This window comes from Crocodylus porosus, unplaced genomic scaffold (genome assembly GCF_001723895.1).
Source record: "Crocodylus porosus isolate Cpor-Errol unplaced genomic scaffold, CroPor_comp1, whole genome shotgun sequence".
In the NCBI taxonomy this organism is placed as follows: domain Eukaryota; kingdom Metazoa; phylum Chordata; order Crocodylia; family Crocodylidae; genus Crocodylus; species Crocodylus porosus.
Genome location: NW_017728923.1, coordinates 4,465,525 through 4,488,033, shown reverse-complemented (window position 1 = coordinate 4,488,033; position 22,509 = coordinate 4,465,525). Strand labels below are relative to the sequence as shown.

The following is a 22,509-nucleotide window of genomic DNA, read 5'->3' as shown; positions in this document are numbered from 1 at the left end:
CATCCACCCCAGCATCGCAGCAATCACAAGCTGTGCCTGCTACCTCAAGGTATGTAGAAAAAACTTTTAAAGTTGTGTCTATGTCTGAATCGCTGATTCTCCAGATCAGTATTGAATCTTCAGATTCAGATTGGCCAAATGAAATCAGGGACAGTGATTCAAATCAAAAACTCAAATCACTGTCCCTGATTCAGGCCAAATCCAAATCTGAATTGAATAGGGCCTGCTTCGCACACCCCTGTTAGGCAGCTACTGCCCCTTCTACTGGTGCAGAGACAAAATAGTGTCTTTTTTCAGTTTATTTAGTTTGAACCAGTTGGCTCGTTCAGAGTTGAGAAACTGATTAGTCCATAAAAAAAGTGAGAAGATGTGTTTCCTTTTTCCAAATCTCTAAATAATTACTAGAGTGAGAAGCTGATATCTACTAGCTCTAAAATCTTGGTGGACATGGTAACCAGAAATAATCAATTCACTTAGTTAGGTACAGCTAATATTTCCTTTGTATTATAAATTAGTTTGAAATGCAAAACATGCTATGATTACAATCTGTGCTTTCAATCAAATTTCAATTTCTTTCCAAAAGCAGATTGACACAAATTACAGGTAAAAAAACAAAACACCTAGTAAATAAAGGCATTCACCATTTTCTAATTTCATAGGATATAAACATTAAGGAAGTGAACAAATGTATGTTAAATTATATATATTTGTTTAAATCTTCACGTAACATATCTTCCATGTTAATTTAGTGTAAAAGCTGTATTGAGTTATAAATCTAAGTATCTAAAAAACCAAAATTAAAACAAAATCTAAATGAGATATTTAAATCAAGATTTCTTCCTTGCTGGTTTAAATCGCAGTTAAATAGTAATTTAAATCACTTTGATTTTAATCACTCTCCCTGTTACCCAAGGGTGAGTAAAGGTATTATAAACTAGGATTATGCCAGTGGCTTAGCTTACATTTTTCAAGCAAGAATTTGGTAGGGACCAAGCTGAGACAGTCACCAGTCACTTGGCGACTTTTGTATTTGTAAGGATGTTTCTCAGAATCTGTGTTCTGTTGCCCTATTAAAGATGGCTCAGTCTCTCCCACTGAAGAAAGTGGAGATTAATTTTCCTTGGATAACTAGATTTATTTTGCTTCTCTCCCTGGGCAGGAGGCAATCTCAGTGCAGTGCCAGACCCATGTAGCATGCCTCTGAATGTTTTATGCAATGGAACCTATGCCTCTGATCCTGAGATGGAACAAGTTGTCATCCTGACACTGAGTGGAAATGAAGCCATAAAGAATGCCGGAGACCTTCTTTGCCAAATCCTTTGCCCTTGCAACAAGAAGTCACTTGAAAAACCAGGTGATTCCATTTCTTAAGGATGGGCTGTAGAGGTTGCCTAGGTTCTGCCTAGCTTAATGATTATCAGTCAAGGTGCCAAGCCTGAGGTGCCACCAGATCCTGTGAAGGCTGCCCTGAAATGTTAGGAATTAAGGAGGTGAGGAGATGAGTGCAAGGTCAGGATTGTCCCTGACTGGCTGTTCTCTCACCCCCACTGCCCAGTTCCTCTGCAAGGAGGCAACTACTGCATTCTAAAAATTTGTTCTTGAAGTTGGGTGCCACTCAATTGACAAAAGTTTTGGAGAGATGCCTTGAATCCAGTGAGGAGAGCCTCAAATCCAAAAAGGCTGAGAACCACTTGCCTAGCTACCCATAGCTGCATAGGCTCTTTCAGAACTTAGTTACATTTATTTTCCCTGCCTCAAGAGATGAAGGGCTAAATCCTTTTTCACGTTATGCACCTAAATAGTACATAACACAATTGTATAACTGCAGTTTTGGGTATTTACATATGGTTTGTGTCTCAGGTCTGGGCACACAAGTCTTCATGTACCTGCTAAGCATACTCAGTAGGGCTGTGATATGTGTGGCCAGGTATGTGGCTACATACCCACACAAGGCCACTTAGGTATCAAAACTGTAGCCAGGGAAAAGCTCATGATGTGAAAGAAAAGGATTAGGAGCACGCTCCTGTGTTTTAGCCCAATAGCCTAGCAGTTAGGGCACTTGCCAGGGGAGTGGGAGGCCCCACATCCTAGGGCCATCCCCCTAAACCTTCCTTTAATATTAGTTGGATAGAGAGTAATGAGAAAGTTTCTGCCCATTGTGGTTTGTTCTCACCCCTGTGAGGGCACAAACCCTGTGGTTTGCTCTCTTCCTCCTGACCTAAAACCTTGGGGAACAAGGTTCTTTGAGTAGATGTGATATCTTTTATTACACCAACTAAATAGTTGGAAAAATTGTTCTTTGCAAGCTGTCATGCACAAACACCCTTCTTCAGGCATAGGGAGAGTCTGAAAACACCACCAGAATCCCTCTATGCCTGAAGAAGGGTGTTTGTGCCTGAAAGCTTGCAAAGAACAATTTTTCCAGCTATTTAGCTCATCTAATAAAAGATATCACATCTGTCCAAAGAACCCTATCTGCCTATGTCCTTAGACCGACACGGCTACAACCAACAAACCTAGAACCTCAGGCCATTTTTACATGCATTTCAGGGGAAGGACGGGGGTGGGAGGGTGCTTTACAGGTTTCCCTTGCTTTATGCTGGTTCTGTATGTGCAAATTTGCTCCTATGCGATAACACTTTTTATACCAAAAATTCATTATATGTGAGGTAAATTCACTCTTATGCGATTGGTATGGTAGAAGCCTGCAGTCAGCTGCTTTGTGCAGTTTATTGTGGGAGTTATGTGCACCAAAATATAGTCTCCTGTGCTCCTTGTTTGTTGTCTGCAACATGTGTTTCTGTAGTTACCATCCCCATTATGATAGTGCCCTGTGCTTGCGTGTACTGTCTGCTGCTGGCGAGTACCAAAATTGTCTTCTAAAAGTGGTAGCAATGGTCTGGGGGTCAGTACAGCCAAGGTCTTGGACCGTATCCCTATTTGTTACATTGTAAAGTGGGTTCCCTTTATGTGCATTCAAATTATGCGCCATTTTCCAGGAATGGATGTACAGCATAAAGTGAGGGAAACATGTAATTAGAGCTGCTGTGAGTGCCGCTCTAATTAAAGCACCACAGTGTCTCATGTATCATCGTGCCTGCGCTTCAAAATGGCAGTGAAGGCACTTGAACTGAAGCTCATTCACCAAGTTTTAGTTAAAACACCCATTGCCATTTTGAAGCACAGGGACATTGATACACGAGAGGCGTAGGCTGACTGGAGCACAGTAATTGCCACGTTCTAGCAGACTCAGTTAATCGAGTCTGCTCTGACATGCTGCCATTACAGCATGTCAGAGCAGCCTCCCAGCATGTCTACAGGCATCCTTGGTCTCCAGCTTCCTATGCAAGTGCCCTAACAATTAGGATTTTGAGCTAAAATTTTGAATGGCCTCATAGCTTCCAGTAGGGTCATTCTGAGATTCATTAATTGGTAAGTGCCAACAAGTGGCAGTTAAAGTAACCTTGAATGTGTCATTTAAGTACCTCGCATGAAATAGGATTTAGCTCAAATAGTCTGTGAGTATTAGTTAGTGATGGTCCAATCCCAGGCAACATTTCAAAGAGTATTCTGGCCCAGATTGTGTCAGTAGGTTTTGAATCACTTCAAGGATGTGCTAAATCTCCATTTGGCTCTGCTGTAATCCAGACAGTTTTGCCCTTGTCTAACATTTGGGACCTGGCATGGTTTGGCAATTATGGCATGGGTTAGGGGAGTCTGAACACATGAGTTCTACTCCAGACTCCAACAATGACTTGCTCTGTGACTACTGACAAAGTCATGCTTTTTGTGCCTCAGTTTCCCTCCCTGCACAATGAGATTAATAATACTGACTTTGTTATATGTTTGCAGATGTACACATAAAACCCATATAAGATCTAAAAACTATGCTTGTAATTTATTATTACCTGGCACTAATAACACTAAAAATGTTGTAGACTGGGAACATTGCATAGATTAATATAGATGAGGGCTGTCAGAACTCATTTGGCTCTCTGAGCCAGATCTGGACTGCAGGGCTGAACAACCCACCTCTGGTGGCAGGGCAGCAGCTTATTGACGTGACTATTGCTGCCTTTAAATTCTCATGACTCTGAAACCCAGGTGAACACTGCCACTGCTCATCCCCACTTTTCCCCTGCTTCTGATTTAAGTCACCAACAGCAACTGAAGATCCTGAGTTTGACAGGGGGCATGGGCGTGCGGAGGCACGTGGTGGCAGCATTCAACCTTTGGGTTCTGGAGCTGTACCAACAAGCCCCACAGGCCACAATTGAACCCCTCTAAAGCTACATGTGGGCTACCAGTTGGACAGCCCGACATCTCATAGGTCTGTCACCTTGGCTTACACTAAATATGATCCTACTTTGAGAGTACTGTTGAAGCAATCTTTCTAGAATAAGATACTACTCAAAGTGAGCAAAGGTATCTGAATACCCACAGTAACTTTCAGCAATATGTAATTATGTATTGAACCCCCAAATAGTTTGCTACACTGGAAACAAGAGTAGTTTGCAAACATAATAAGGGCTAAGTCATTCTAGTGACAAGTCAATGTTATATTGCACTTTATTACTATAATTTATAGCCCTTAAATGGAGCATTATCAGAGATGTTAAAGTATCTATAATTATATACTGTGCTGTATTCAGGCATTTAGCTATCATTGTATTCCCAACATATCCCTTTCAATTTCTCTACATTACCACCTTTCTCTAATCAGATTGTGGCACTTATTCTCTTTGACTCCCTGTTGATGTGGCACAGGGTACTTTAGTTCCCAGGTAGCCCATTCTTTAATAGTAATGGAACTTGCTAACAGTTTTATCTTTTGAACATACAAAGATTTTGCCCAGTAGGTTTCCAAAACCTGTATCAAACTCAGTGTTAGACAGGAGAGGGTGTGCAGTCAAAACAAATTTGGAAGTTGCTGGTCTACTAAAAGAAGATCACGGACTTCTGTAAATGTGAGAGCCTTATCACTTAGGACACATTTTATTTGCATCGTAGTAAGCAAGTTAGAAAGTAACTAATTACAGGGAGTTAGAAAGTATTGTAAGTACTCCCATGGTCATGCTTAGTACAGTCTAAATAAAACATGTCCTAAGTGCCAGAGCCCTTGGACACTCAAGTTTACTGCAGCGTGTTGTGGAGGCTCGGATGGACAAACATCTGTTTGTTGGTCCCAGTCCCAGCAACACACCAAACAGGTTCAAAACTCCAATGAGGTTCAGAGGCTGGGAGTGACAAACAGCTGTTTGTCTGTCCAAGCCCTGGAAACACACCAAGTGGGTTCAAGACCCTGGTGCAGTGGTGGGGTTCGGAGCAATAAACAACTGTTTGCCAGTCTCACAGCAATGGACTCTCCATATGACCGCCAGGGAGCAGCCTGGTATTAGTTCAACATGTATTAGGTAATAAGATTTGGAGATACTCCTTGCTGGAAAAGTTCTAACTTTGGTATGTTACAATGGACTTAGCATGTGTTTTACTGCTTGAATAATTGGATGTTGAGGACAGCTTTACAAGTGCGGGGGTGGTGTGCACTTTAGTTACAACAGCTCTGAGAGCTACTCTGATTAAAGCATTGGCAGCATCTTGTGTATCAGCATCTCCACGTTTCACAACGGTGGTGGGGGCATTGTACTAAAGCTCATTTGCCAAGCTTTAGTTAAAGCACCCTTGCTGCCATTTTGAAGCATGGGGTTGCTAATACACAAGACTAGGCAAGTTTGCTGGAGCACAGTAATTATCACTGTTATTAGTGTGTCAGAGCAGCCTCCTGGCATGTGTACAGGCACCCTGATGTTTTTAAGTACAGTTAATATGTCCTAAGTGTAATGTGCAACAAGGCCCTAAGACATAAGGTCCCCAGCAGAGGAACACAAGCTTAGCTACCAATTAGTAATAAATACACTTCTCTTGACTTCCAGATGGGCTGGATCCAGGATTTGAGCTTCTGGGCCTCAAGTGGTTGCCCTGTCTCACTCGAAGTCAGGCCAAAGAAGTAACCCCTTTTGAGGTGGGAGATACATCCTGGCAAAGAAGTATTGATAAGCTGACATCCAGCCCAGTCCTTGTATGTGCATTACGGAGACTCAATGCCTTTGTGGTTCTTGCTGAGACACTGAAAAGACTAATGCCACCTGGGGACAAGCTAAGCACCGACATTCATCACCTACAGAGGGTGATGGCCTTGACCCCAGAAACAGCCTTCAGACAGGCAATACTTTTCTTCTATGAGAAAGATTTTATAGCTGGTAGGTGCTGTTTTTCCTTCTTTAAATCTTTCCAATGAACCCAGATAAAGGAATCCTTTGCTGTGGGGTCTGCTCAGACTTGGAAAGAAGCAAATTAAAATATTAACTCAGGGTAAAACTCTGCACTTGGATGCCTCTGTAGAGTTCCAGTAAAGTCACTGGCAGCCACATTGGTAAACCTGGAAGCACGATTTGGCTCTAATAGTTTAATACAACTTTGCATCCTCATAGCACTTTTCATCTGAGCATCTCAAAGTCATTTGCAAATATTAAGTAGCCATTACAATACCCCATGAGGCAGGTAAATAATATTACAAACATTTTGCAACTTCATATATGAAGAAACCAAGACAGACAACCTAAATGCTAGGACTGAGGTCTAATATTTATACGTTACTGAGTGAGGATTAGCATGCAGCTCCCATGCTCTAGTTCGCAGGCTGTCCAGCTTCTAAGCTCCCAGGAGCCACATGCTCCAGAGGCTGCACACTGCCACACAGATACTTCCATCCTCCCACCACTATACTCCATCTATGCCCACATGGGCACATACCTTTAAACACTGCACAATATGGGCACTATCCCCCTCCACTATCCAGCATGTGGCCCCCATCCCCCTCCTGGACGCAGCCACAGACTCACCCTCATCTCCCTGGACTGCTAGACAAAGGCAGAAACTGACAGGTGGAGGAAGGAGTAGGGAGCCTGGAGCTATGGCTGATATTGCAGCTGCAGAGATGTTGTGGTGTGGGGGTTAGAACTGCACATTAACCCCTTGGAGCCCATGGACAACTTGTGGGATGGCCACGCTCTAGTTCAAACAATTCCCATACTCTTTAAAATCTGACAGAGCACATCATAGCCACTGATTTCAGAACTCAGCTCCCGTATAATGTTTGACAACATATAAAAGTATAGACATACACTCCAGCACCCAGTGTTCCTGTGCAGATAGACACCTTAGGTCTTTAGGAACTAAAACAGATGATGCAGTGGAATTTTTGTCAGATTTTCTTTTCACACTAAAGAAGGAAGAACAGTTTGTGAAACATGGATAGACTGCTGACAAAGGCTTCCCAAATATGAATGATACATACTGCTATTTCCATGTAGTGAACCTACCAGTTTTCTTCTGTGGAAAGTACTGTGGAGGTAGACCTCCTTAAGTCAAATCACTTTACAAGCAGTGGGAATATTCAGCTACCTTGGAGTAGTACAGGATGCGATTCTTGCTGTTTGCCTCTAATACAAAATGCAGGAGCACATCACATGAGATCTAAGGAAACCCTGATTCTCAGCACCCAAAGTTAAACAATATGCGCATTTGCATTGTATACCATCTTCTGGATCCCACAGCTGTGCACGTTTCTTATATTATGCTTACATGCTTATCTTGAAGAGCTGAAGGTAAGTCAAGTACACAGTAACTTTATCAAAAGTGAGGAAGTGTTGGAGTCCCATAAGCTCATTTATTCCTTATATAAGTAATAGCCCTTTAGCTGCCTTTCCTCTCGCTGGGAAGAAAATTCATTTGCATTGCCACCACCAAAGTCTTATGTACTTCCATCAGATGCCAGATGCTTATATAGAATAGAACAATGAACCAGCATTATAGAAAATAAGATGGGACTTGTGATAGCGTTAAAAGAAATGCTGTTCTTATAAAAGGAAGATCTTGGATGACTGGGTGCAGGTGTTGTATATGCAGAATGAAGGTGGAGGAAAAACAGCCTCTTGAAAAAGGGGTGGGGTTCAGCCTCCCAAAATGTAGTATAAGAGCCATGTGAGTTAATGCAGCATTAACTTGCATTAAAGTAATCTTGAAATCTAAAGTGTAGTGTAAGAAATCAGCTTCTATAGGGAAGAGTTAACTGCAAAGCCAGCCTTACTCATATAAGCCATTGTCAACAGTAAACATGAAGCACAGACACTACTATTAACCATGACTCTGGGAACCTGCAGGATCTCTTTGTAAAGCCACTCTGAATTCTTTCCTCCTCTTGTTTTATCGTTCAGGGGGTCTTTGTTCTAAAGAGCAGTTCTCCCCTTGAGTGGTTTGCAGCTGTTTAGAGCCCACTATTATCATCATGGTAGATATAGTTACATTCCCAGCCTCAACAAGTAGATGCTGCCATCACACCATGCTTAGTCATAAAAAGCACTTCTCTTTCCCTTTTCAGATTCCAAACATTGCCCTGCTATGAAGTACCTGCCACCACCTGGCAGAGGTTCCAGGATTGAAGGTAAGACCATAGTTATGGGAGCAGTTGCCCCTTTTAGACACTAGCTTTCAAACTGTTTCAGTATATATCTACAAGCTATTTTCAGACTATTTTATATTCTTAAAACAAATTTGAAAAAAATGCTAAGTGTACAGGATTTTGTCAGATCCATCAACCCCTGGATTAGCAAGTCTTTGCTACAGAGAGGGCTCAGCTAAACCCAAGATTGGGGTGGGGGTAGGCAATGGTATCTGCACCACTTGTTGCTAGAGCCAGTGCAAGAAGGGTGCAGGTTTGATTAAGGGCCTTGTCATACACTACACCTAGGATGTGTTAACTGCACTTAAAATGTGATCATCTGCTGTTTGTAGTAAAATGTGTGTAAAGTGCAAATGTATATTGCTAAGTGCAATTGTATTATAGGAAAGTTAGGACTTTTGGGTGGAGGTGTATATTCAAATCATATTAAGTAATATGTGTTCAGTTCTCATCTGACCACTCCACAGAGGTAATAACAGCAGTTTGCTGGTTGCCAGTCCCAGGTCCAGCACCACACTGGAGTCTAAGGGTACATCCAGATGAGCAGGAACATGCATTTCCCTGAGACAAGTAACAGTGGCACACTTTGTTCTGCTGTTACTTGTCTCCAGGGGAAACCCGTGCCACATGCACGCTCTGGCATGCAGCAGGTTACTTGGGGTGAGGTAGGGGAGGCTGGGGCCAGTAACTGTGCCCTTACCTGGGGTCCTGGCAGCCTCCAGCAGCCTTACCTGCAGTCCTGGGAGCCTCGAGGAGCTGGAGCTGTGGTGCTTCTGCAGCAAGAAGCCTGGCCAGCAACCAAAACATGGCTCTGGCCAGCCAGGCTTCAGTTTTGGGCAGTGCATGCTGCCATCACATGGGCCACCCTGGTTTTTTTGGCATGAGTTTTTTGACCCTGGATCTTCTCGGATCAAAAAACTCCCCCATCCAGCAAAGTAGCAGTGTAGGGTACGCCTGCATGTGCAGTATGCATACTTCATGTCCTCATTTGTCTGGATTTGCCCTAAGTGTCCTGTGCAACAAGGGTCTAACAGATCGGGATCCATAAGAGCCTTGCTGCAGATATTTCTGGGAGAAATCAAGGTAGATTTACACTTCATAGATTAACTAAATCAGACATGTATAGCATAAACTTTCAGAAGCAGAGGGCTTGCTTCATCAGATGCTGTAAAGGGACTACAAGAAGCAAAGCTGCTAAAAAGAAAGCAGTGATTAGAAAACAAATGGTAGGGAAGTGGGGAGGAAAAAGAAGAGGCAAAGTGAGTAAGGGAGAAAAAACAAAGCAGTTAGCCCATTGAGGGACCTAGGGGTTATAAAAGCTAAGCTATGCTTAATAAGTGCTGTGGCCATGCCCTTCCCTGTACTGCTTCTAGGCATAGTAAGGATTGTGAATGATTTGCACTACTGCTACTCCACCACCAGGTCTTTCACCCCAGGAGTCTACAGCTTGAGCAGCCAGGCAGTAATTTGAGCCTTGCTTTTTATTTCTATCAGGCAGTGATTTTGCTTGACCAATACCTGGGATGGGAACAAGCCAACAGAGTAGACAGACAGAGTAGAGCACTGAAGGTGACTTTGTATAAATTTTGGCTGGCCCACCGATGCTGCTGCAGGCAGGCCAGCCAGCATAGTTAAACAAGGGACCAAAGCACAGGATTCAACTTTGTCCTGTGTTTAGCAGCTGGGGGACAAAGGCACTTGGCACTTCAGAAACTCCTCCAGCCCGTTCCAGAGGGGCTTCTGACATCAGTGAGAGCTATGTGCTTAATTATCTCTGAATCTTTGGGCCCAAGGTCACACAGGATGTCTGTAGGAAATACTAGCCTTGGTTTCCCAAGTCCAAGGCTTGTGCTCTAACCATTGCATCATACTTTCTCTATGGCCTTCCTGTGAGTTGGGATGGGTAGGCAGCCCTGTCTAGGGTTAGAATAATGCCTAGCTTTTCTAGCACACTTCATCTCTAAATCTCAAAGTATTTTATCAAAGAAGCCAACATCCATATCCCTCTTATACAGATGGGGAAAAGTGAGGCATAGAAAAATAAAATGACTTGCCCAAGGTCAGTGGCACACTTAAGAAGAGGGCTTAAGTCTCTTGAGTCCCAGTCCAGCCCAGAGTCCACAAGATCAGGCTTCCTCCCAGGTTACAGTTTCAAGGAAAGCTTATAAGAACCTCACATTGTAAAGAAGGAAATCGGTCCTGAGGGGAAGTACTCACTGAGAAGTGAGATGAGGGATTGAGAGTCAGACCTGCCCTATACTATCACCTCTTATTATTTCAGCAGAACAGAAAATAGAGACACAGAAAGAAACTAGATCTTATTAGAAGGAAAGGATCCAATGGATAAGCAGCTTCCAAATAAAGTGCTATGGGAAAGAGACACCATACTGACCTCAGACTGTAATAAATACAGAAAGATTGTAATGACTGGGTCTGCCTTTAACAAACAGGGTTTGGGGGTTTTTTTTGGTTTTTTTACTTTTTAGAATTAAATTTAGTGTTGTTTAAAGTTACCAGATTAAAAGTATTGGAAGCTCCTTTCTTTTAATGAGTTACTAAAGAAGCAGAAGCAGCCCCAGCTTTCTCAGTGATGTTCCCCATTGCTGGCTATGAGGAGTGTTCTCTAGGAGTGTGTAGGGAGTTTATTTTTGACCTGTTCACTCCTTTTGGTTCTCCAATAAGAGTGTTGGTAAGAGGGACATTTAGTGGGTTTTGTAATCTTTGTGTTGTCACTGGACTGAAACCCACCAAATTATTTAACCAAAGAGCCTTCAAATGTCAGTACTGTTCCACCCTCCCTCACCCAGGGTGGGGATTGGCGGGTACCCTAGAGGCACAAGGTTTCAAACTTTATTATAATCCTTGAGTCAGCCAATCCCTACATTGCAAATGTTTTTATAAACATGAGCTTTAGTTGCCTAGATACTAGTTATTGCTCCTGTGTTGTGCCCATAGATATTCCCAAAGTAACAGCCTAGAGGGACATATGTACTGCTAAACACAGGGAGCATCTACACATTGCCATATGGCAACGTAACAGTGCTCTATGTTGCCGTACAGTAGGCTATAGTGATGTTGAAATCAAGTATGTCTACACATGATCACCGGCTAGATTGCCTTAGCAGCGCACTCCTTGGGAATAGCACGCCCCTAAAGCGACATGGGGGTGAAATCTACCCACGTGCACTGCACAGTAACCACCCATACTGCGCCATGTTTTAGTACTTCCAAAAGTGCTGTAGCAACAGCACCATACTGTGTGTATATGCACCCACTGCCTCCTGAACCAGTAGTGTGGCTGTGTTTGCATGCTGCTACACTCATGTTAATTAGCTCTGCTTCATAGTTTTAGGAGGTAGATTAGGGGTGTGGCCAAAATATACTTCACTACCTCTGCTCTATTTTTTAGAGCCCATTGAAGGGCCTGGGAAACAGAGCGTAAGTTAGATCAGTGTTGAGACTGCTCTGCCTTACCCAAATGGTCAGGCAAACTCTGGTTTGGCCACAACATTGGGGATCACAAAGGTGGTTTAAACCACCTCTGTTCCTCCCAAGGTTAACCTCCTTTCCCCAAACACAGTAACAAGGTAGGTGAGAATTAAATCTATGGAATTCAGCACTTGTATAACTGATATATACTGCTTGGTCTGATTTTCACAAGCGAGCTCCTGCAGGGCTGGGTTGAGATTTGTGGATGCTCCCACCATTTCTGAAACCCCAGAACTTCTAAAATAAGGCTGTGTATGTCTAGACATGGGATTCTGAAAACAAATGAATCCTTATGAACAACTGTGTAATAATCACACGCTACATTTACAACAGAGATGATAGTATTATTCCCCAAGCAAGGCTGCCTTCTATTAATATCTATTCATCTCTTCTTCTTTAGGGGGAGAAACTCAAAGAAGCAGTGTAGAATCAGTGTTCACCTACATGCAAGCAGGTAAGAGAGGCAATATAGTAACTTTCTCTCTTCCCCCTCCCCTCCCGCCCCTCTCCCCCCTCAGTTATTCAGCAAAGCTTCCTGCAGAAAAGTGTGTGTTTATTTGACTCTGGTTTTATGGAGCAGTTAAAGATACCAAGCAAAAGGAAGACAATTAGAATTGTATCAAATCATTCCCTGGGTTTGAACACTGACAGTAATACATACTTCCGTATCTAAACATCTCAGGAAGCCAGACATTTCCTTCTCTTGAGAGAGAATTCACTTTAAATCACACATCTAAATTAAAAAAAAAACATGCATTGCAGCTTTATCAGTACTCATGAAGCCAGCATGTCACTTCTTTGAAAGTAAAACCACTTAGAGGCATTTTGGTAAACTTGGACCAACAGAAAGGGAACTGAGGGAACCACAGAACATAAAAAAGCTACCAAGGCCAGAAAAGTTTTACCAAAACCTGGAAAATTCAGAAAGCAGTCACAAGTGAATGGAGAATGTAACCAGGAGTCTTGGAAAAGATTAAAGAGGCCTGCATAATAAAGGTAACACATAATATGGGAAGTGATTATTGCTATAAGTGACAGTCCACTGTGTGGATCTAGTATAGTCATTCTCAATCTGGGGTACCTTGAGATCTTTTCAGGGGTGCAGCACAATGTTAGCACTATTAGGTGTGCAGACATGATGCCCAAGAGATTTCACATAGGAATTTGTAGTCTTAAAAGCATTCTGACCTGTTGTGGGATTTCTGAGTTGTTTGCAGCAGAAGAATTGCTGTTTTATTTTCCTGTAGTAAAAAAAAACAAGTGAAAACTATGAGCTAACATTTTCTAAGGGGTGCCTTGAGTTTAGATAGGAGTGCCTTGAGACTAAAAATGTTGAGAACCATGGATCTAGTAGAAAATGTAGCTCTTAGAAGGATCTGAAGATATATGTTTTAAAGGCCACCCTGAAGATAAGAGCATTTGTACATCTTCAGGCCAGGATAATATGTCTACATTATGCGAATAAAGTATATGAATAAGCAGGATGTGGTGATTCACATACCAGAAAGAATGGGACTGTTTGCCCAGAAATGTAGCAGATGGTGAGTAAAACATTTTGAGGACAATGAGTACTTATGTAACAGTATGTAATTTAAATTGCCATTCTATATACCAGTAGCTGAAGGGAACAGGGAGGCTTGCCTCTGCAGAGCAAGCTGTTGCTATGGAATTTACCTTTCTGTTCAAGGATGTTATAAAAAAAATAGTAGATCCCGCAGTGTAAGAACTCCCAATAGGAAATGGGTTAGGTTTTCCTATAGAATGAAGAACATGTTGTTACTTCTATATTTGGTCCCAACCCATTTTGTGCTATGAATCAATACCATGCCTCTTGCCATTTGAAAATTACTGCATATGCAGACAAAATACATGTAGTATTGTTGAGGCTTCATTGCACTGACAGCTGTATAATTAGTAATATGATGCATAAGAAACATAAAGTGACATTTTATATACACAAACAGATAATAATGGGAACAGCGCTAGCCATCTGCAGTACTGGTTATCTCATCTTCTTGCTAACTGGTACTGTTTTCTGCCAGTAAATGACAGGCTTAGTTTACTGATTATAACAACAGAGTTAGAAAACAAATATTCAAAGGGCATCATTAGGATAAGTGATGTAACTATATATCCAACATTATAACATTTAAGGTTAACTTGACTGGTAGAACTTTAGAATGAGGTTTCTTAGATGTTAACATTTATGCTGTGTGTTTCCTTCTTATACGTTTCAACCAGTGAGGTCAGCAAAGCTAGTCTGGTCACATTCCATTTCTGGTCAGTTTCATTTTCTGGCGCTCTCTATTACATGGTGAATTTTTGGCTACCAGCCCTGGAGGGGTATGTTTCAGACACACTCCAAAGTTTTCCTTAAAGTTTCTGTTTTAATAAAGACAGTGCTATTCACAGGAAGTTAACAACTTAAGCTACTTGACAGTGGGTGCACCTACACATGCAGTTAATGTGCCTGAACTTTCTGCGCAGAAAATTCAGACACATTAAACTGCACCCCCACACGCATCTGAACATGAGCCTGTTGAGAGCAAATTTGCTTCCAACTGGAGCAGTTCAGTCTCAGGCCACTTCTGCCCCACTCTGCCCCCTGCAACAGCCAGGGGGAGATCCAGGCTTCTCTGGGTGCCAGCCAGGGTTGGCAGGGGGCATGGGGGCTAGTCCTGATTTCCATGAGGTAGGGGAGAGCTGTCCCAGCTGCCAGGCAGTTGCCTCCCAACCACATGGAGATTGGGATCCATCCTGATCTCCACATGGCTGGGAGGCAGCTGCTCAGCAGTTGGGACAGCTATCCCTACCAGTGGAAGTCAGGGCAGGTCCCTGTCTCCTCGTGGCTAGGCTAGGAGGCAGTGTCCCACCAAGCCAGGACAGCTGTACCTACCCCCTCTGGCCCCCTGCTGCCTAGCTTGACTGGGAGCAATTTTCTCCTGGTCAGCATCTACAAGTATGCAAAATAAAGCTGGATAGAAACTAGCTGTAAAGTTACATATTTTCTAGCTCTAACTTTATAGGTGGATGGACAGTTTAATGGCATGATAGTTAGTTTGTATGTGTAGCCAGTCTAAATGAATTGCACAATTAACCACTTAATTGTGTAATACATGTAATATGTAGAGGGGGCCATCGAGAGACAGAAGCATATGAGAGATAAATAATAAGTTGCCCTAAGAACTGCACCATATACTTCATAAGGTACCTTTGATTTAGTTCTCTTCTTATATCACATGAAAAAAGGGAATAGTTTATCCTGTTCCAGGCATCCAAAAACAGGACCCCAAAGGTAAATTTTATACAGATTGATTCTAGGTGTACAAGTCTGTCATGTAAAAGCTTTGGAACTGTAGGTAGAGCTCACCACTGATATTCAAATAGCTAACCATTTCAACCTGCTGCTTCTGGTTACTCCAGATACAATTTAAAACTAAAAAGTTAAACTGTATCACCATTCTTATTCTGTACTTGTTTGGTTCAGTCAGTGCAGTTCCTGTGGACGGCATGCCAGCTATTAAATCTCGTTGTCTTAGGTAACAAAAAAGTTTACATTTAAATTTGTGTTTAAAACTAGTGAAAATGAATACCAGTGTTCTGTGCTTTACATCTATTTCTTATCAGCAGGTTTGCTTTCACACTTGTCCTTTGTTTCAGGAGCCCAGCTTCTCTGCACAGTGTTGCTGATCAAACCTGGTGCCTGGGCACGTAACCTTGCCAGGATCTTTCGAAAGCTAGATTTAGAAAAATTCAGCTTCGTTGGGATGAAGAATGTGACCCTGAAACCAGACATCATCTTAGGACTTCTCTCACCTGAAGCTAAGCAGGTTTGTCAAAAAAAAGAGGGAGATCTGTGACTTCATTTGTATTTAGGGCAGAGAGGCTGCAGGATGTGCTGGCACAATCCATTCTTGAGGAGGCAATAGTTCTAGTCCAGGATTTTTCTGTGATTGTCACAGGTGGTCTGTAAAAAAGAATCTTATCCTCAGTGGCGTTAGACAGGCAGATAGCTACAAGGCCAACAGACTCTCTATATCTCATGGCATGGAGAAACAGAGCTGGTGTTTCCAGGACAAAAGTTCTGAGTTATGAGCAGCATGTGGAACTTGTCTGGGGACATCTTGGGCTCTGAATAAATTAGTTGTTAGGCTTCCTGACTCACAGTGGGTGCACCCTGCATCTACACAAGACACTTTACTCGAGATTAGAGCTAACTACTGCACAGTAAGGATCACCATCTACACATGCAGATGCTTACTGTGCAGTAATTTGCTTTAATCACAAGTAAGTTACCTGTAAATACAAGTAGCAAATTTGCTCTCAATTACTTACTGAACAGTACAGCACATGTAGATGCTTGACTAGGATTTTGCTCTCAGTCAGCTGAGTAGCAGGGGGCAGGAGATTGCTCCATGCCCCCAGGAACTGCCTGCTGCTGGGGCAGTTTCTGCCACTGGAGCTCATGTGGGGACAATGTCCCCCTACCATGGCAGCAGGGAGTTCCCAGCCCCCACCTCCTGATCCTGATCAAGGAGCAGGGGCTAAGAGATTCTTATCTCCAGGCTCTACAAGGACTGAGAGAATCTTATCTCTCAGTCCAGGCCTGCAGTCGTGGAGCTCAGGCTGAGAGTTAAGAATATCACAGCCCAGCTCCTAGCCAGACCCACAACCATGGAGCTTGGACTAGGAGATAAAAATCTCCAATCCTCGGCCCTGCAATTGCAAAGCAGGCCTAGACATTCTCTGCTGTCGGGGCCTGGGCCGCACCCAGGCTCTGGTGGCAGAGCTCACCCTAGCATCAGGCAGCTCTTGGGGTCAGGGAACAATGGCAGCTTTTTCCTGGCCCCATGCTCCCTGCCAGCCCCTGGGCTAGCAGCCAGGGGGAGCCTAGAGCTCCCCCTCACTGCTGCAGGGGCCCAGTTCAGGGCCACAGGGAGCAAGAGCAGACTGCTGCTACTCTAGAGTAAACTGATCCTACATTATTTGCACATGTAGATGAGTCCACTGAGCCTTAGCATATTTGCATTTGAACCTCTGCTGTTGAGATTTGTATCCTGGGGTCTTCAAACGCGATGTGCAAATAAAAACGACATTGGGCTGTGCCTTTCCTCCTGGGTAATAATGAAGGCCTGAAAGATGTTTTTTCCCCTCAGTTATAAAGGTATTTTATTTTCTGCTTTTTTGTTTAACATTATGAATTCAAGTTCTTTATAGCTTGGAAGTCTTTGTGATGCCTGGAGAGCTAATGAAATGTTGGCATCACAAAACAAAAGAGTGAAAGTTGAGTGACTGAAACAGGGTGAATTTTGTGGTTTAAAACTCATGCTGATGGTTTTTATTAATTTGTATTTAACATTTGGGTGCATTGAATATGTTAGAGAAAGGAAGCCTTTATTAATGATCCATTATTCTTAGGATTTGCACGATTCAATTTTTATCAGTAAACATTGATAAATGTCAATTTCACCTCATACTCACAGACCAATGCAAAAATATTTCCATCATTAGTAATCAAAATGTATAAAAAAGGGAATGTAAGAAAAATGATGGCTGATGGAGTATGTAACTAAAGGGGGAGCAGTCCTATAGAACCATGCTGACTGCTGTTTGGACTGCACCTCCCAGAATCCGTAGGGGACTGGGAACAAAGGAAGAGGAAGTGACAAAGTAGATGAGGAAGCTATGGGAGAGCGGAGCTGGGACTGATGTCCTACAGTTATGCTTGTTGTGATAGGTGTTTAAAGTGCACTATAATAATAGTATACTGTCATTAATAAATTGCCTGCCCGCCACACTCCTAGTTTCACACAATCCTAGAAATTTAAATTAATACAAATCTAAATAAATGCTTAAAAATAGACATCAATATTATTATCAAGTCAATTGATATCACCAAAATTATTAAAAAATAAAAATTGATTTCTGCCAAGCCTAATTGTTCTTGTCCCTATACTTAAGGTGACTGTAAAGGCTTATGACAGCTGCCTTTCACACTCTCAAGGAAGGGTTAGAGTACAAAACAATGTTGATATTCTAAAATAATAGGCAAGGAGGAAAATTCCCATCTATTTAAAGGAATGCAATAAAAATTTCTGCCTCTGTGCATAATAATAAAGAGAAAAGGCAGGATACAGATACATAGCCCTATCTTCTTTTTGAGCCCTCATTGTCTCATTTGAGTACTCACTTTTGTCCCATTAAGGCAAATGTGGTGATTATTTGGGTGGCTGGTAAGAGATTTACAATATTATTGTTATCATAACTTTAAAAAGAGAAATGCTTTTTTCATTGGTTGTCAAAAACATGCAAGCATTTCAACAGCTATTAAAAAGCCCCTTTGTCTATCTAGAGGAGATGGTGGGGGTGGCAAGCTTTGGAGAGCTGTTGTTTCATCTGAACTTCTTGACTTGTTCTTGGATTTTTCCAGCATACCAGAGCAGCTGCTGAGCATTGATTTAGTTTCCTTAAAAGCTGATGACTAATGAGTTTAAAATTATGAGCATTGTTTGTTTGTTCGTAGAAAAAAAGCAGGTTGTATTATTTCAGAGCATGAGAAAAAGAGATAATAGACTGTTTTTGACAGTGGAGGATAGACAAGCACAGGATGTTTCACCTCCCAGGTAGCAGGGATTAGTTTTTTCAGCTCTGAGGACAGATCTTCCCGAAGATCTCAGCACCCATTGTTGGAGTCTCCTTTTCATAAGCACTCAGCTCTTGGAAACACACTAAAGGCAGGTGGTTTTCAGAAGAAAGAACTCAGCACATTTTGGGTACAAAGCCTTTTGAAACTCTCTGCATAAACAGAAGACAATTTTTGCCCAATCTGGTGATGGAAAATTTATAGCCATAACCAAACACAAGTGCATGGCTCCAGACAGCTTCAAAAATGGCTGATCTGATGAAAATCTGACTCCTCATTGCATGCATCAGATGCAGTTGTTTCAAAACAGCATCTTCTGCATGGGCAACTGGTGCCTTCTGGCTCTGGGGGTCCCCCAGAGGCCGATTGCCGACAGGGAGAAAGGTCCCCCAGTGGCCAGTCACCATCCCTGGAAGCGCTGACAGCAAACCAGAAGTGCCACTGGCATCTCGGGGGTGGGGGGGCGGGGAGGGAAGGGGGAAGGCACCAGCTGGCGCTCCCCACTCCTCAGCTGGCAAGGGCCAATTTCAGTCTGGAGGGTTTTAAGCCCCTGCTGGAGGGTGGGATGGGTGAATTGGAGCCCCTTATCTCAAAGGGGCTCCAATACATCCACCCTACCCTCCAGTGCTGGCTGAGGAATCCCTAGAACCAGCTCCTTCAGCTCACTTTCCTCCCTCCCATTCTGAAAACTTTGCAACTTAGCAGGGATGGTCACTAAAAGAAACCAGCTGCAGGCTTGTAGACAGCAGCTAGATTCTAGGGGTGTGCGAAGCAGGCAGTATTTGATTCGGATTTGGATTTGGTCTGACTTGGGGGACAGTGATTCCTGCTAAAAGTAGGCCGGGGCAGTCAGACACCTCCTCCCACCCCACACTCCCATGGGATGCTCCATTTGCCCCACCATCTCAGCATTCATGGTATCATCAGGTACCTTCAGGTACGTAGAAAAAACATATAAAGCTGTGTCTATGGCCAAATTGTTGAATCTCTCCAAATTGATTCAGACGCTTCCGATTTGATTTGGAAAAATTAATGGGTCTCCTGATTCGATTCAGATTTGGAGATTCAGGCCAAATCTCCTCCGAATAAAATGAGTGACTGAAGCTTTGTACAGCCCCACTAAATTCCTTTCCTCCCTGGAAACAACCATGAACTTCTGTTTGTTCCAAGTGATCATTGTAACTCAGAACACTTCCTGCAAAGCGTTCTCAAGTACAGTGGGTAGTTGCACTTCTGTCTGCACTCTGAGTATAAGGGTCACAAAGATAGCCTTTGGATACTAACATCTTACTTAAATGCCTGGCTGGGAGCAGAACTCTTTTGAAAATCTGCCCCTAAGTTTGAGTGCTGAGTAATTGAAAATGTGACCATGAACTCTTTTGAAAATGTGGTCCCTAGAAAGTCCTGGTCCCCCACAGGTCCTGTTGAAGCCTAATGTGCCAGTCTCTTTGGAAAAGCTTGCCATGTAATTTGATGCCCAAATGGGAGCTGAGTACTTGAAAGCCTGGTCCAGATTGTAAATTCCAAACATTTATGAAAGTTCTGCCCATTGTTTTCCAATTCCTCAACTGAAGCCTGATCCAAAGCCCACTGCATTTTCTAGAAAGACTCTCGTGGGGTTTGGATTAGTTCCTTAGGTGGGATTATTCTGTAGTTTATTCTTCAATGTGAATAACAATTGAAGGAAGATTTTGTCCTCACTTCCTTGTAGTCTGATTGCCCCCAGCCTACTTTCTCTTTCTAATGTTTTATTTACACACATTCCAACAAATATCTACAGCAATGTCATTACAGCAACATGATTACTTTTAATCTTAAATATTAACATGGAGCATCTAAATAACTTCTGGCCCTTGGCACACAATAAATAATAGATTGACCTTCTATTTGCTGCAGTTACATAATTACAATGGTACTTTTTAGCTGAGGATGAAGAATCAATAATCATGTGATTTTTAAAATGAATGTGAAGGTCAAATAAATAGAATCAAAACCATTTTGTTAGATCTCACCCCACTCTGATGGCTCTCAGTATGTATAGCTTATGCCTCCTTACTCTAAGGTCCTTGTAAAGGCTTATGCCTCCTTACTCTAAGGCCCTTGTAAAGATTCAGAACCCTTGCTACTAATGTTTAGTTTTAATTTGAAGATGGAACTTGATTAATTTATGGTGGTTTATGTGATATAGTTGTCTTTGATAGCAGGACATTGGGATTGAAAACCTAGAAAATCCCTTCAGGCCCTAGAGTTACAGAGGATGCATCTACACAAGATGTTTTACTGCACATTAGACTAATGCACAGTAAAGCATCACTGTCTAGACATGTATAGTGATTACTGTATACTAGATTAGTGTAATGCACATTTTCTAGTACTTTTAGATATAGGTCCTAGAAATCAGCATATTAAATTAATGTACCACTGTGCACTTAACAGACACTGACTGGAAACAAATTGCCCGGTCAGTCTAGGCAGCAGGGGGCCACAAGGGATGGAGAGAGCTGTCTTGGCTGCTATGCAGCTGCCCCCCAGCCACATGGAGATCAGGACCATCTCAATTTCTATGGGGCAGGGAGAGCTAACCCAGCTGCCGGGCAGTAGGGGTGTGCAAAACGGGCCGTATTCTATTCAGATTCCGGTTTCAGCCCAAATCAGGGATAGTAGTTTGATTTATTGTTTCAGATCACTGTCCCCAATTTGATTTGGCTGAATCTGAAGATTCAGTGCTGATTTGGAGAATCAGCGATTCAGCTATAGACACATCTTTAAATATTTTTTCTTCATATCTCAAGGTACCAGGGCGGCTCCTGAATGGTGCGATGCTGGGATGGATGCTGGGATCAGGATGGGTCCTGATCTCCGTGGGGCTAGGAGGCAGCTGTCCAGCAGCCAGGACAGTTCTCCCCTGCTCCATGAAGATCAGGACTAGACCCCATACCCCTTGTCAGCCCCAGGCTGGCAACCGGAGAGAGCAGGGCAGGAGTATCCCAAGACTGAACTCTCATCAGAAGCAAATTTGTTCCTGACAGGCACATGTTCAGATGCATATGGGGGTGTAGTTTAATGTGTCTGAATTTTAGAAAATTTAGGCACATTGATTGCACTTGTAGACATGCCCAGAGAAGCTTTTGCTGCTTTTAGTCATGTTAGCTCTGGAGAGCCAGTGCTCAGCTGAAATCTGTTCTTTCTTTTGCATTAACAGAATTGCTTACTAAATTCTAGACAGCTACACATGTGCAAAACTATTGTGGATGCACAAGACAATGAGGGGACAGGTGTAAATGAAGATTTGGATTGCTGAATCTTTACTACAGATGATGTGGCAACAGAAGAGAAGGAACCAGCTTGATTCTGGTCCCATGTTGTTGCTTCATAGTTTCATAGATGGTAGGGTTGGAAGGGACCTGAGGAGATCATCAAGTCCGACCCTTTGCCATGGGCAGGAAAGAATGCTGGGGTCAAACAACCCCAGCAAGGTGTCTATCTAGCCTCCTTTTGAAGACCCCCAGGGTAGCAGCAAACACCACTTCCCTCTGAAGTTGGTTCCAGATCCCAGCCACCCTGACTGTGAAGTAGCGGCTTCTGATATCTAGCCTGAATCTATTCTCTGTCAACCTACGGCCATTATTCCTTGTTACTCCCAGTAGTGCTCGGGGGAAAGGGACTCTCCCATTGCTTGCTGGTCTCCCTTGGCCAGTTTATAGATGGCCTCCAGATTCCCCCCATCTCAGCCTTCTCTTGTGGAAGCTGAACAGGTTCAGGTCCTGCAGCTTCTCTTTGTAAGGCCTGCCTTGCTGCCCCCTGATCATGCGAGTGGCCCTCCTCTTAACCCTCTCGATGTTGTCCACATCCCTCC

The 22,509-nt window shown here is 42.9% G+C and overlaps 1 protein-coding gene across 4 annotated transcripts in view; it reads left to right on the top strand.

The window, feature by feature from the left end:
• CUNH16orf71 (chromosome unknown C16orf71 homolog) overlaps positions 1–22,509 on the top strand; it is a 203,623-nt gene that overhangs the window by 140,902 nt on the left and 40,212 nt on the right. For 2 of the 4 annotated variants that reach the window (XM_019539984.1, XM_019539982.1), the window contains 5 exons: positions 1,160–1,354; positions 5,934–6,260; positions 8,441–8,503; positions 12,411–12,464; positions 15,671–15,840. In XM_019539984.1, coding sequence (XP_019395529.1) covers positions 1,160–1,354; positions 5,934–6,260; positions 8,441–8,503; positions 12,411–12,464; positions 15,671–15,840 — 809 coding nt within the window. The remainder of the gene's footprint in view (positions 1–1,159; positions 1,355–5,933; positions 6,261–8,440; positions 8,504–12,410; positions 12,465–15,670; positions 15,841–22,509) is intronic. The other 2 variants (XM_019539985.1, XM_019539983.1) reach the window with 2 other exon arrangements.